Below are 13819 nucleotides of genomic sequence, written 5' to 3'. Positions count from 1 at the left end.
AGTCAGCCAAAATGGGGTAGGTTTTAAGAAACCGCACCAACACTAGGTTGAAGGCGTGGGCTAGGCATAGTACATGTGTTAGGCTGCCAAGTTGCAGAGCCGCCACCAGGTTCCACCCTTTGTCACACGCAACCAAGCTCACTGCTAATTACACAGGGTAATACAATACAGTCTTTTTAAGAGGCCCCAGAATTTTATTTAAAAGGCCTGGTCATGGTCATGGACACCCGTAACATGGCATGGTCCATGTGTAAGGCTGCCGAGTTGCAAAGCTGCCACCAGATTCCGCCCACTGTCACACGCAACCAAGCTTACTGCTAATCACACAGAGTAATTAGCAGTGAGCTTGGATATGGCTGCAATAAGAAATTAAGAAATAATAAAATTAATAAACGTCAGCCTGTTAGAGCTGTCAGTTGCTGAAATCGTGGTAGCTGCACTGCAAGTCCCAGACAGCAGTCTGTAGTAATACAAATTAAAAACTATTTGAAGCCCTTACAAGGGCTGTTTGGTTGTTTCGCTAGTATTCCCTGCCTACTGGAACGCTAATTCCCTCCCTAATGCTCTCCCTCCAATCACTGCTATCGACATGTATGGATCCCACATGATCACAGGATGTACCAAAGAGTCTCCTGCATGTTTTTTGGCTGAGAAATTGTGCCCAAACTTACAGGAAACGGATGATGAGATGTTCTCGAGTATCGCAAGATGCTCGCGAGACGAACGAGTACCAAGCTCGGACGAGCATGTTCGCTCATCACTATTAGTTACAAATATTTGTATTAAGGGGAGGGGGGGAGATAAGTCATTTTCCCAGACAGGTAAAATAGAAAGAATGCATGTTACAATAAGCAAACGGCAAGCGGCAAGTAACAAGTTATGATTGACACCCATAGTAAATTAAAGGTGACATAGATAGAGGGGTTATCCATCATTAGGAAAATACAGCTACTTTAAATAGGTGCAACAGGTGTGTGTGTGTATTATAACTCACTTAACATTCACTTAAAGAAAGGTGCTGTTTCTAAAATAAAACATTTTTCTTTTTAAACCTGGATACCTCTTTAGGCTATGTTCACACTACGTATATTTGAGGCTGTATAGCAACCAAAACAAGGAGTGGATTGAAAACACTGAAAGGCTCTGTTCACATAATGTTGTAATTGAGTGGATGGCCGTCATATAACGGTAAATAACTTCCATTATTTCAATACAACAGCTGTTGTATTGAAATAATGGAAGTTATTTACCGTTATATGGCGGCCATCCACTCAATTTCAACATTGTGTGGACAGAGCCTTTCTGTGTTTTCAATCCACTCCTGGTTTTGGTTGCTATGAGGACCAAATACAGCTTCATATATACATAGTGTGAACCCAGCCTAAAGCAGTTGGGGATTGCCAATGGACTAGAGCCAGTTTTGCTACTGATACTATATGACCGAAAAGGATTTTAACCCTTTAAGGACGGATACATTTTTGTTTTTTCCTTTTTGTGTTAAAAAAAGCATAATACAAATCCCACCATAGACAAATTTGGTATGACAATCTTCTTGACAAGCTGTAAAATGAAAAATGCACAAAATTTGAGTTTAAAAAAAATAAATAAATAAAACGCTATAGGTACTGACTCAAAATTGCCACTATTAGGCTATGCCACACAATGTATATGTTGTAGAAATCACCGCCCGTTGTTGCAGTTTGATATATACAACACACAAGTTGTATGTGAATAAACGGAATGCCGGCTAGAGGGTATACACAATAGTATATGCTCCGCCCAGGATTGTCCGTTTTCTGTGGCCGCTATTCATTGAATAGCGACCGCAGAGAGCCCGTCAGCGAATTCAGATGTGGGCGCATATGGGTGCACCCACATCCCAATTCATCAGAAATGAAGATCATCCAGACAGTATTGCAATACTGGCCGGGATGATCTTCTGTCACAGAACGGCCGGTGTCCTACGCCATGTGAACATGGCCTTATAAAGTATATAGAATATGTCACAAGAAAACGAGGTTAGCACTGTAGCCTTGCAGCGCTGGGGTCCTGGGTTCAAATCCCACCAAGGGCAACATCTGCAAAGAGTTTGTATGTTCTCTCCATGTTTGCGTGGGTTTCCTCCGGGTACGCCGGTTTCCTCCCACACCTAAAAAACATACAGATACAGTAGGTGGATTTGGATTGTGAGTCCTATTGGGGACAGGGTACAATAATTTGCGAAACTATGTAAAGTGTTGCGGAATCTGTGTGCGCTATACAAATAAAAGCATTATTATTATTAATCAAATAGTAAACTCGCCTTTTCTCGTGCCTCTGTTGCGCCGCTCTTGGGTCCCGTCGACAGCCACTGCCCATCATCTTCTGCTGGAAACATGTACACAGCTCTTCCAGCTGCAATGTCACGGCCCGGCTGTCCCGCGCCAGTCACTGATCACTCAGCTGGGTAAGTGGCGTTGCAGTTAGGAAAGCTGCTGGACGGGTAAGTTATTTAATATTTTCCTGAGCCCCACTGTCTGTCTGCATTTTTTTTCTTTAACTTCTGTGGGACTTTTTCTTTAAAGCCATTTTAGGCTCTGGCTTTAAGGGATTAATGGTGGTGTTTTTATCTAATATAAAACTTAGTTGGATGATGTGAAACATGTAAGTGTGAAATTAGCAAAAATTCAGTGAGGGACTCATAGCTTTTAACAACAATGTATACTTTTGAATACAAGATATGTAATATATATTATAAAATATGTATCTACAGTGTATCAAATGATTAAAGTATCTCTCTCTCTCTTTTTTTTTATCAAAAAAAGTTGTCAACATAATAATTTATCACTTCTCTCCCCCTACAGTGTAATTGGACGTCACAACCATGTTGAAACAAATAAAGATTTTTGTTGCTTTAGTAATAATAGTAGTTATAGGTTTTCTATCCAGATCATCACTCAAACAGAGTAGTGGATCCGTCATTGATTATCTAATTTCCAAGAAGCTCATCGTCAGCAGTTTATTAAAGGAAGATGAACTGAATGAACAGACTCCCACAATAACCCCCAGTGCTGTCCTGGAGAAAGGAAATGGTATATTATTCGTGGAAAGCGTGGGCAAAATGGATCAGTCATCCATAGTTTTGTGTTCAATAGAATCAGCAGCTCTAATGTATCCGGACAGACCTGTGGTCTACTTTATGAAAGGACTAAATAACATATACACTGAGGAGGATGAGAGGAAAGCCCAGGAACACTTTCTGACTCTCTCATCCTATAAGAATATCTACTTTTTCCCTCTGAAATTGGAGAAATTATTTGCTGACACACCACTTCTAGCTTGGTATGAAAAGGTAAGCAGTAAGAACAGGTTATATATCACTAGTGTAAGGCTATGTTCACACACCATCAAAATTGCATCCCTTTGTTTTGGATGGACACCATTTAACAGCAAATAGCACGTTACACTCTTTACTGGCCAGGACTTCCTGCATTAAGTCCCTTTTTTCAACCAGAACAAGGCTTAAAAACTGCCTTCAGGAGACTAAACCTGGATACAAGTAAGTATAGCTGTAGTATTCATCCTTTAGGAGGCTGGACCTGGAAGTAAGTATGCTTACAAGTTAGTATGCTTAAAAAAATCCACTTTAAGCCTCAAGGTAAGAATGAAATATGCAAGATTTCAGTATTGTTTTAAAATATAAAAAGTAGAAAGCAAAGAAAAAAAATTGTGCAAAAATTCTTAACAAATATGTTAAAAGGAAAACTAACAGGAAGTTAGAAGAATCTAAGCTGCTCATATGTCCCTATACTGCATGGGGTGCTGAGGATGAAGACATGTTTTCTTCCCTCATTCTTGGCACCAGGGGTATAACTAAAGGCCCATGGGCCCCAACATTTTAGCTTGACTCCCCCATCCCACCTGATCAGGAGCAGTCAGAATCCAAATAAACAGTTATTACCAATGACTCTCAGGGAACATCCCCTAATGTGCCACTGTGTCCTAATGAACTGTCACTGCCCCCTTCATGTACTGTGCCATTGCCCCCTCTTTTATATTGTGCCACTGTATTTTCCCCCTTGTATTGCCCTACTGTCTCCTATGTTTAATGAGAGACCCAGGTTGCAAAACTACAACTTCTTTCGTGAACTTCCAGCAGGGCATGATGGTGGTTGTAGTGCTCTAACCTGGAAGGACACAGGCTGCAAAACTACAATTTCCATCATAAATAGAGATGAGCGAACCAGGTTCGGGTTCGAGTCGATCCGAACCCGAACGTTAGGTACTTGATTAGCTGGGGCTGCTGAACTTGGATAAAGCTCTAAGGTTGTCTGGAAAACATGGATACAGCCAATGACTATATCCATGATTTCCACATAGCCTTAGGGCTTTATCCAACTTCATCAGACTCCGCTAATCAAATGCCGAAAGTTCGGGTTTGGATCGACTCGAGCATGCTCGAGGTTCGCTCATCTCTAATCATAAACTGTCAGCAGGGCATGATGGGAGTTTAATTCTGCAACCTGTAAAGACACATGCTGCAAAACTACAACTCCCATTGTGAACCGCCAACAGGACATAATGGGGGTTGTAGTTCTAGAAGGTAATGCTGACCTGTCCCGATTCCTGCTCTGGTCGGTGCTCTGAACTCTTCTGGTCTGGATGCTGTGTAATGTAGGCAGAGTTAAACGCTTGGCTCTACATTAATCAGGAGGAGTAAGTACTGAATGGCAGCACAGGGAGCACAGAGCTCCATGGCGTCTGCCAGCAATTGGCTATTCAATTGTAGAAACGATTGCTGGTACAATTAAATAGGGGCAGTATGTAGTATTGCTTACTGCAGTTCTTCTGAATTGGCTGTCATCTTCACAGCTAATTCAGCAGAACTGCAGAGCGATGGTAGGTGGTGAAAGGAGCCAGAAAGAAATTGTGATTACAACAGCTGCACTACTTTTGGGTTTCCATGCTATTAGGAGCTTAAAGGACAACCCCGACAATTTTTCTTTAGCTTAACACACATTACAAAGTTGTATAACTTTGTAATGTGTGTAAATAAGCGGTCTGGCCCTGTCCCCCCCCCCCCCAGAAGTTAAATAAAGCATACATACCCAATTACAGTCGACCTTTCCTCTACTCCTTGGCGCCATTTTGTGATGATGTCGTCACAGCAGGGGGCGGTCCTGGTCCTCTTCCTCCTCAGCGTCTTCTAGTGAAGTGAATGGGACATGAAAACGCTGCTGGTGCACTTGTGCACCAGCAGCCTTTTCATTGGCTGGACCGCAACACATTGCTTCCATCTTGCTCAGCCCTGATCGGTTGAGCTTGCTGGATGCCATGGATGCGCTCCAGCCAATGAAAAGGCTGCTGGTGCGCATGCGCACCGGCAGCCTTTTCTCTTCCATTCTCTTCACATGGACCCGGAAGTGAGGGAGATTGCAGGACGGAGGTGACTGAGACGCAGACGGCGGGCTATTCAAGTAGCGATCGTCACCAGAAGGATGGTGAGTATGAAGTGTGTGTGTGTGTGTTTCTGTGTTTTGTTTTTTTTTTTAGGTCCTGCTGGAGTTGTCCTTTCAATCTTTATGCTAATAAGGCATTATGATGCACTGGGTAGTGGGCCAGCCGGGGTGAATTTATGCACTGGGGTGGTAGTCCCATCCTCAGTGAACCGAAATGCCTACTTAAAGGGGTTGTCCGGCGATAAAAAATTATTCACAGAATAACACACATTACAAAGTTATACAACTTTGTAATGTATGTTATGTCTGTGAATGGCCCCCTTCCCCCGTGTTTCCCCCCACCCACGCTAGACCCGGAAGTTTGGTGCATTATACTCACCGCATCTCGTGTCGTCCATGGTCTCCGATCGTCAGCACTGACGTCTTCTTCGGGAGGGCGGCGGATCTTCCCGAGTGCCGGCCGCCCTCTGCAACGTCATCCGAAGCTCAGCCGCGATTGGCTGAGCATAACTGTGCTCAGCCAATCGCGGCTGAGCGGCTGATGACGCGGCCACGTCATCAGCTGCTCAGCCGCAATTGGCTGAGCACAGTTATGCTCAGCCAATCGCGGCTGAGCTTCGGATGACGCTGCAGAGGGCGGCCGGCACTCGGGAAGATCCGCTGGCCTCCCGAAGAAGACGTCACTGCTGAGGATCGGAGACCGTGGTCGGCACGTGACAGGTAATGTATAGCGCACCACACTTCCGGGTACACGGGTGGGGGTGGTGGGACACGGGGAAGGGGGCCATTCACAGACATAACATACATTACAAAGTTGTATAACTTTGTAATGTGTGTTATTCTGTGAATAATTTTTTATCGCCGGACAACCCCTTTAACATAAAGAATTAAACTCTTGATAGCACAAAAATGGCACCAAGGATGAAGGGAAGAAACGTACCTTCAGCCTCACGCCTCGTGCGTAATGGGGACATATTAGCAGGTGCGATTGCCTATTCTTTCCTAGAATTAAAAATTGAGTCAAGATGCAATACCACACAGAGAGGGTAAAGGGAAGATGCTCGATAACAAGAGAAGAAGCATTTTTGTCTAATAAGATATATTACAAAGTTTTTTATATTGACTATTGATTTTATATTGTTATTAATTTATGTCAATAATGAACATGCATAAAATATATGTATAATGAAATTACCCTTTCATCTTTTTTCATTATTTTTAAGGTGGATCCTAACAAAGAAAGATATTGGATTCATGTAAAATCAGACGCCTGCAGATTTGCACTGATATGGAAGTATGGAGGCATTTACATGGATACTGATGTCATTTCCATTCAACAAATTCCTGAAGTTAACTTTCTAGCTGCTGAGGATGACACATATACTGGCAGTAGTGTTTTTGGTATGTCTCCAAATCACAATCTGACATGGGAATTTATGGAAGATTTTGTACAGAATTATGACGGAGACATATGGGGACAACAAGGACCATTGCTTCTCACACGTATTGTAAACAAGTATTGTGGTCTTCCCCAGTTTAAATCTGTGGATCATATGACATGTGCAAATATCTCCTACTTTCATCGTGAACGATGCTTTCCTTTACCGTGTGCATCCTGGGATAAAGTTTTTGAAGTCGTAAAAACATTGCCACACTTTGAACACTCATATGCTATTCATCTGTGGAACTACATGAATAGAGAAAAACGTGTCATGGTCCCTAACTCTAGCACACTATTAGAACATCTCTATAAAAAATTCTGTCCCTCCACTTATGAAGCAATTCTGAACAATAAGCCACTTTACCAATAACTATAAATGACCACAAAATATTCAAAAGTGTTCTGGGGACATTTGTAAAATTTGCATAGAAGAAAAGCTGGAGTTATCCATAGTAACCAATGACATCACATTTATTTTCCAAAGGAGGCATGAAAAGTGAGAACTAATAAACTAACCCTAATTTTATTTTATATTAATATTAAATTAATAAAGATACTAATAAAAATAAAGAAAAGGTCATTGGTGTGTTCTTGAAATACATATACAAGGTTTTATAAAGACGTGAGAATGTTAGAACTATCTACATTATCAACATTTTTATCATGTATAGGGGAGCTTTGACAATGTGGTTAGTAGACAAGGAGCATCTATCTTGAGAACAGGTTTTTATCGTGTACAACAGAGGGAGTATATATACGTTAAGTCCTGATACTTGCAGATTGGGGCCTGGGGTTAAACTGGAAATAGGTCCCACATCAGGCTAAAAGACCATTTCTAATGACATAATAATCAACATCATCATCGACCTTAAATGAAAACACAGACTTTTTATTTTTTGTATGGGGATTAGCCACAACTGTATTGTATAAACCTACTGTATATCTGCACACCTTAAACTGTGAGGTGCCTCTCGCTGACGAGGTGCAGGGTCCCTGCCTGTGCTCCACATCAGCACACATTAGGGACGCCAAAGCAGAGATCATACTGATGATGACAGTGAATGTGCTTGTACAAGCTCACTATTCTCTGGAGCATGGGTCTCCAAACTGCGGCCCTCCAGCTGTTGCGAAACCACAACTCCCATCATGCCTGGACAGCTAAAGCTTTGGATTTGACTGTCCAGGCATGATGGGAAATGTAGTTTTGCAACAGCTGGAGGGCCGCAGTTTGGAGACCCAAGTACTGCGTGATACTCAAGTAAAAATTATAGTGTCCTCCTTGCATGTTTAATGGCTTTAATTAGCCACACAGGGACGTAACTAGAAATGGCTGGGCCCCATAGCAAACTTTCCAATGGGCCCCCTCCCGGCTACTAGGGAAGAAATGGACGCATGGTTTCGGCCACATGCATTGTCTGAAAAAAAATTTCTATGTGGTTTTTAACTGCTTACGTGATTTGCATATTGTCTGTAGCGATTCTTATCACAGGATTAGTAGACAACAGCTTCAGACCATGCACATTTAAAGCATACAGCCATACCGCCATACTGTACCGGATATAACATTACTATACCAGACCTGATACTACCATACTGTGAATACCACCGCCATACCAGACCTGATACCACCATACTGTGACTGCCTGCCTACCCACCAGCATGCTATTGCACATACTCTATCTAGCTAGCTAGCTAGCTACAGCCTGCTAATGCATATTTATGCATCCAGTCTGGCACTGCATGTGTGTGTGTGTGTGTGTGTATACATATATATGCAGCTTGGGGAACCGCACTGCACTATATATATATATATATATGCGCAGTGCCAAACTGGATGCATATACACTCACCGGCCACTTTATTAGGTACACCATGCTAGTAACGGGTTGGACCCCGTTTTGCCTTCAGAACTGCCTCAATTCTTCGTGTCATAGATTCAACAAGGTGCTGGAAGCATTCCTCAGAGATTTTGGTCCATATTGACATGATGGTATCACACAGTTGCCGCAGATTTGTCGGCTGCACATCCATGATGCGAATCTCCCGTTCCACCACATCCCAAAGATGCTCTATTGGATTGAGATCTGGTGACTGTGGAGGCCATTTGAGTACAGTGAACTCATTGTCATGTTCAAGAAACCAGTCTGAGATGATTCTAGCTTTATGACACGGCGCATTATCCTGCTGAAAGTAGCCATCAGATGTTGGGTACATTGTGGTCATAAAGGGATGGACATGGTCAGCAACAATACTCAGGTAGGCTGTGGCGTTGCAACGATTCTCAATTGGTACCAAGGGGCCCAAAGAGTGCCAAGAAAATATTCCCCACACCATGACACCACCACCACCAGCCTGAACCGTTGCTACAAGGCAGGATGGATCCATGCTTTCATGTTGTTGACGCCAAATTCTGACCCTACCATCCGAATGTCGCAGCAGAAATTGAGACTCATCAGACCAGGCAACGTTTTTCTAATCTTCTACTGTCCAATTTCGATGAGCTTGTGCAAATTGTAGCCTCAGTTTCTTTTTCTTAGCTGAAAGGAGTGGCACCCGGTGTGGTCTTCTGCTGCTGTAGCCCATCTGCCTCAAAGTTCGACGTACTGTGCGTTCAGAGATGCTCTTCTGCCTACCTTGGTTGTAACGGTTGGCTATTTGAGTCACTGTTGTCTTTCTATCAGCTCGAACCAGTCTGCCCATTCTCCTCTGACCTCTGGCATCAACAAGGCATTTCCGCCCACAGAACTGCCGCTCACTGGATGTTTTTTCTTTTTCGGACCATTCTCTGTAAACCCTAGAGATGGTTGTGCGTGAAAATCCCAATAGATCATCAGTTTCTGAAATACTCAGACCAGCCCTTGTGGCACCAACAACCATTCCACGTTCAAAGGCCCTCAAATCACCTTTCTTCCCCATACTGATGCTCGGTTTGAACTGCAGGAGATTGTCTAAATGCACTGAGTTGCCGCCATGTGATTGGCTGATTAGAAATTAAGTGGTAACGTGCAGTTGGACAGGTGTACCTAATAAAGTGGCCGGTGAGTGTACATGCATTAGCAGGCTGGAGACAGATAGATATACACGTAGTATATCACATGCATTAGCAGGCTGGTGGGTATTCAGGCAGTTACAGTATGGGGGTGTTATTCAGGCATAGTAGTGCCAGGCTGTAGATAGTGTGGACATGTCACTGGAGATGTGTTCGAGGGGGTGTACATCTCACCTAGGCTGATGCGTAGTGTGAGATGGTAAGTCCAGGAGGGATCTGTTGCTCAGCAGTGCTATGCTGCTGAGTTATTATTTATTTTTACCGGGCCTGGATTTACTGGAATGGTGGATAGGTTGGTAGTGGGATCTGCCATTCCCTCCCCCTCAATCCAGTATGGGTTTTGGGATCAGGTGAGCTCTGATCCCAATCAGCCTGAGAAGGCAAAAGGTGAGCTCAGTGTGCAGGGGAGCTCTCAGCCAGGAGTGAACAGCCTGCATGCTGTTTGGTGAGAGCTGGGAAGACAGCCGCTGCTGGGGCCTGTTCACACCCCGCAAAACTGACCACTGAAGTGCCAGAGAGGTAACCTGCGTTGTTAGTTAGCGCCCAGACGGGCAAGACCTTTTTTTGTTTTGTTCTTAAAGCACAGTGTTGCTATATTTCTGTTACGGACTGTTTATACTGAAAATAAACGCCAAGCTGTTGTTTTACAAGTCCAAGTCTGCTGTGAACTGTGTCCAAACACACCATCCCCCGGGAAGATCCCTACAATTGGTGCTGCGGAGCGGGCAAAACGGTTGCTAGGGGCAACGGTGTGCATCAACTTGGCTACAGCTGCTTATGTCCTGGGTGAAGGCTGCGGCTTCACTCCAAAAACAGTCAAGCAACATGGAGGAGATGATGAAGCAGTTAATGCAAGTGAGTCTGCAACAGCAGCAGGCTAATATGCAGCAACAACAGGCTCTGACAGACGCTAACCTACGCCATGAGCAAGCATTGGCCGCACAACAACAGGCATTGGCCGCACAACAACAGGCTCAGGCAGCCGCTAAACAGGATCAGGCAGCCGCTAATCTGCGCCACGAACAAGCGATGGCTCAACAACAGAGACTTATTGAGCACCTGATAGCAAAGCAGGAGGCGTCTGCAGGTGCTAATCCCCAGCTGGTGGCAGCAGCCGCGCCAGAGACTTTGTCTGTGAAAAGAGCCGTGCAGCGTGCGCTGCAAAAGATGACTGCTGATGACGATGTTGAGGCCTACTTAACTGTCTTTGAGCGTGTGGCTGAGCGAGAAAAGTTACCCTCCACTGAGTGGGCAGAGGTCATTGCTCCCTATTTAACAGGCGAACCTCAAAAGGCCTATTATGACCTCAGTGAGCAAGAGGTCAAGGTCTATCCTCGGCTAAAAGCAGAGATACTCGCCCGACTAGGAGTTACTGCTGCTGTCCGTGCCCGGAGGGTCCGCAACTGGAGCTACAGTCTGGACAAGTCAGCGAGGTCCCAGATGTACGACCTGATTCATTTGGCAAGAAAGTGGTTGGAGCCAGACACCTCTACTCCTGCACAGATCCTAGAGAGGGTCGTGATGGATCGCTACCTCCGCGCACTTCCTGCTGATCTGCAACGCTTGGTGGGACAAGGCGACCCTAGGAGTGCCGACGAACTCGTCAGCCTTGTGGAGAGGTTCCAGGCGACCGAGGACTACCTCCGTGATGTTCCTGCAGCACCGTCACCTCCCCGGAGTGCCAGACCTGTGCCTTCAGCTGGTAAGAGACTTCCATCTATTGGGGGAGTGTGGAGGGGTGCTGATAGAGGGAAGAGCGCTCAGGAGGTGTCTCAGGGGCAAAAGACTGGTGGTGGTCCCCGGTGGCTAAGTGGCCCTAAAAAGGACTCCCTGCCAAGGAGACCAGGCCCTATCCAGTGCTGGAGATGCCATGAGACGGGACATATGTCTGCCCATTGCCCTCTTACCACTGAGCCCATGGAGTGTGACGCTAGCCGGCGTCAGTCGCTATTTGCGGAGCCGTCTTTTGTTGCAGTCACTGGACTAGAGACTGAACCGCAAGTCTGCAACATTACTGTAAATGACTTCCCTGTTAAGGCGTTGCTGGACTCAGGAAGCCTTGTCACCTTGGTGCATGCCAGCCTGGTGACTGGGGACTTTGTGCCAAAAAGACATATGAGTGTGGTATGCATACATGGTGATACAAAGGTTTACCCTATAGTACTGGCTAATGTCGGGACTGAACTAGGCGCTGTACAGTATGAAGTGGGTGTGGTTAAAAACCTTATGCATAATGTGATATTGGGGCGTGATTTTCCTTTGTTCTGGGCTCTATGGGGAAAACAACAATCCCCTGAAAGGAGTGAGGAGACCCCTAAGTCTATTGCATTACCCACGGTAAATGATCAAAATGTACAGGATGAATATGATGCTTTTCCTTTGCAGGTCCTGGCTGGTGAGGAAGAGGCTCCTCCCACTGTGCAGAATGTTCCAGACTTAGAGGTGTCTAGGGATAATTTTGGTACTGCACAATTACAGGACCCCACTCTCAAAAATGCTAGAGAGCAGGTCACTGTTATGAATGGGGTACCTCAGGAGCCAGAAGCTGAGGAAAAATTTCCACATTTTTCTATGACTAATGATCTCTTATATAGAGTCACTAAGATTAATGATGAGGTTGTGGAACAGCTTCTGGTGCCTAAGTCGTACCGGCGTCAGGTACTCGACATGGCCCATAATCATGTCCTTGGGGGCCACTTGGGGACAGATAAAACACAGGAGAGAGTCCTCCAGAGGTTTTATTGGCCTGCGATTTATGCTGACATAAAAAAATACTGTGAGTCGTGCCCCACATGTCAGCTTAGCGCTCCAGTGTCGCATTTTCGCAGTCCTTTGGTCCCACTCCCCATTATAGAGGTACCTTTTGACCTGATCGCAATGGACTTGGTGGGTCCCATTGTAAAGTCGGCTAGGGGACACCAGTACATTCTAGTGGTGTTGGACTACGCGACCCGCTATCCTGAGGCTGTACCCCTAAGAAACACTGCCTCTAAAACCATTGCACGGGAATTGTTTTATATGTTTTCCAGGGTGGGGATCCCCAAGGAAATCTTGACCGACCAAGGTACCCCATTTGTGTCCAAGGTAATGAAAGAGTTATGCAAACTGTTTAAAATCTCACACCTACGTACCTCTGTATATCACCCACAGACAGACGGGTTAGTGGAGAGGTTTAATAAAACCCTAAAACATATGTTAAAAAAAGTGGTGGAAAAGGATGGTCGTGATTGGGATCACTTACTACCTTACCTGATGTTTTCTATTAGGGAAGTACCCCAAGCGTCCACAGGGTTCTCTCCCTTCGAATTAGTCTATGGTCGTCACCCTAGGGGTTTGTTGGATATAGCGAAAGAGACATGGGAAAGTGAGTCCACCCCATACAAGAGTGTTATAGAGCATGTAGCACAAATGCAGGACCGTATAGCCACTGTAATGCCCCTAGTAAGGGAACACCTCCAGAGGGCGCAAGAGGGCCAAAGCAGAATTTACAATCGTTCTGCAAGAATCAGGACATTTGGCCCAGGTGACCGGGTCCTCATACTTGTTCCCACGGTAGAAAGCAAATTCTTAGCCAAGTGGCAGGGTCCCTATGAAATTGTAGAGAAGATCAGTGAGGTCAACTACAAGGTACACCAACCAGGTAGAAGGAAGCCTTTCCAAGTTTATCACATAAACTTGATCAAACCCTGGAAAGACAGGGAATCCTTGGTGGCGACAAAGCCTGTTGGTCATCTGTCACCACCAATCCCTCCGGTCAGGATTGGTGACACCCTATCAGTATCCCAGAAGCAGGAAGCTAAGGAGTTCCTGCAGAAAAATAAAAACAAGTTTTCTGACCTACCAGGGCGTACGCATCTCATTAGTCATCATATTGAAACTGAGCCTAGAAGC

The 13819-nt window shown here is 45.0% G+C and overlaps 1 protein-coding gene across 2 annotated transcripts in view; it reads left to right on the top strand.

Moving 5' to 3' along the window:
• Window positions 1-7447, top strand: part of LOC138795011 (alpha-1,4-N-acetylglucosaminyltransferase-like) — a 31508-nt gene extending 24061 nt beyond the window's left edge. For both annotated transcript variants that reach the window (XM_069973953.1, XM_069973954.1), the window contains 2 exons: window positions 2844-3331; window positions 6662-7447. In XM_069973953.1, coding sequence (XP_069830054.1) covers window positions 2864-3331; window positions 6662-7249 — 1056 coding nt within the window. In that variant the 5' untranslated portion in view covers window positions 2844-2863 and the 3' untranslated portion in view covers window positions 7250-7447. The remainder of the gene's footprint in view (window positions 1-2843; window positions 3332-6661) is intronic.
• Window positions 7448-13819: the final 6372 nt, after the last annotated feature.

This window comes from Dendropsophus ebraccatus, chromosome 6, assembly GCF_027789765.1.
Source record: "Dendropsophus ebraccatus isolate aDenEbr1 chromosome 6, aDenEbr1.pat, whole genome shotgun sequence".
NCBI classification, from domain to species: domain Eukaryota; kingdom Metazoa; phylum Chordata; class Amphibia; order Anura; family Hylidae; genus Dendropsophus; species Dendropsophus ebraccatus.
Note: the sequence above shows the minus strand (reverse complement) of the source record. Positions and strands in the feature narration are given on the sequence as shown.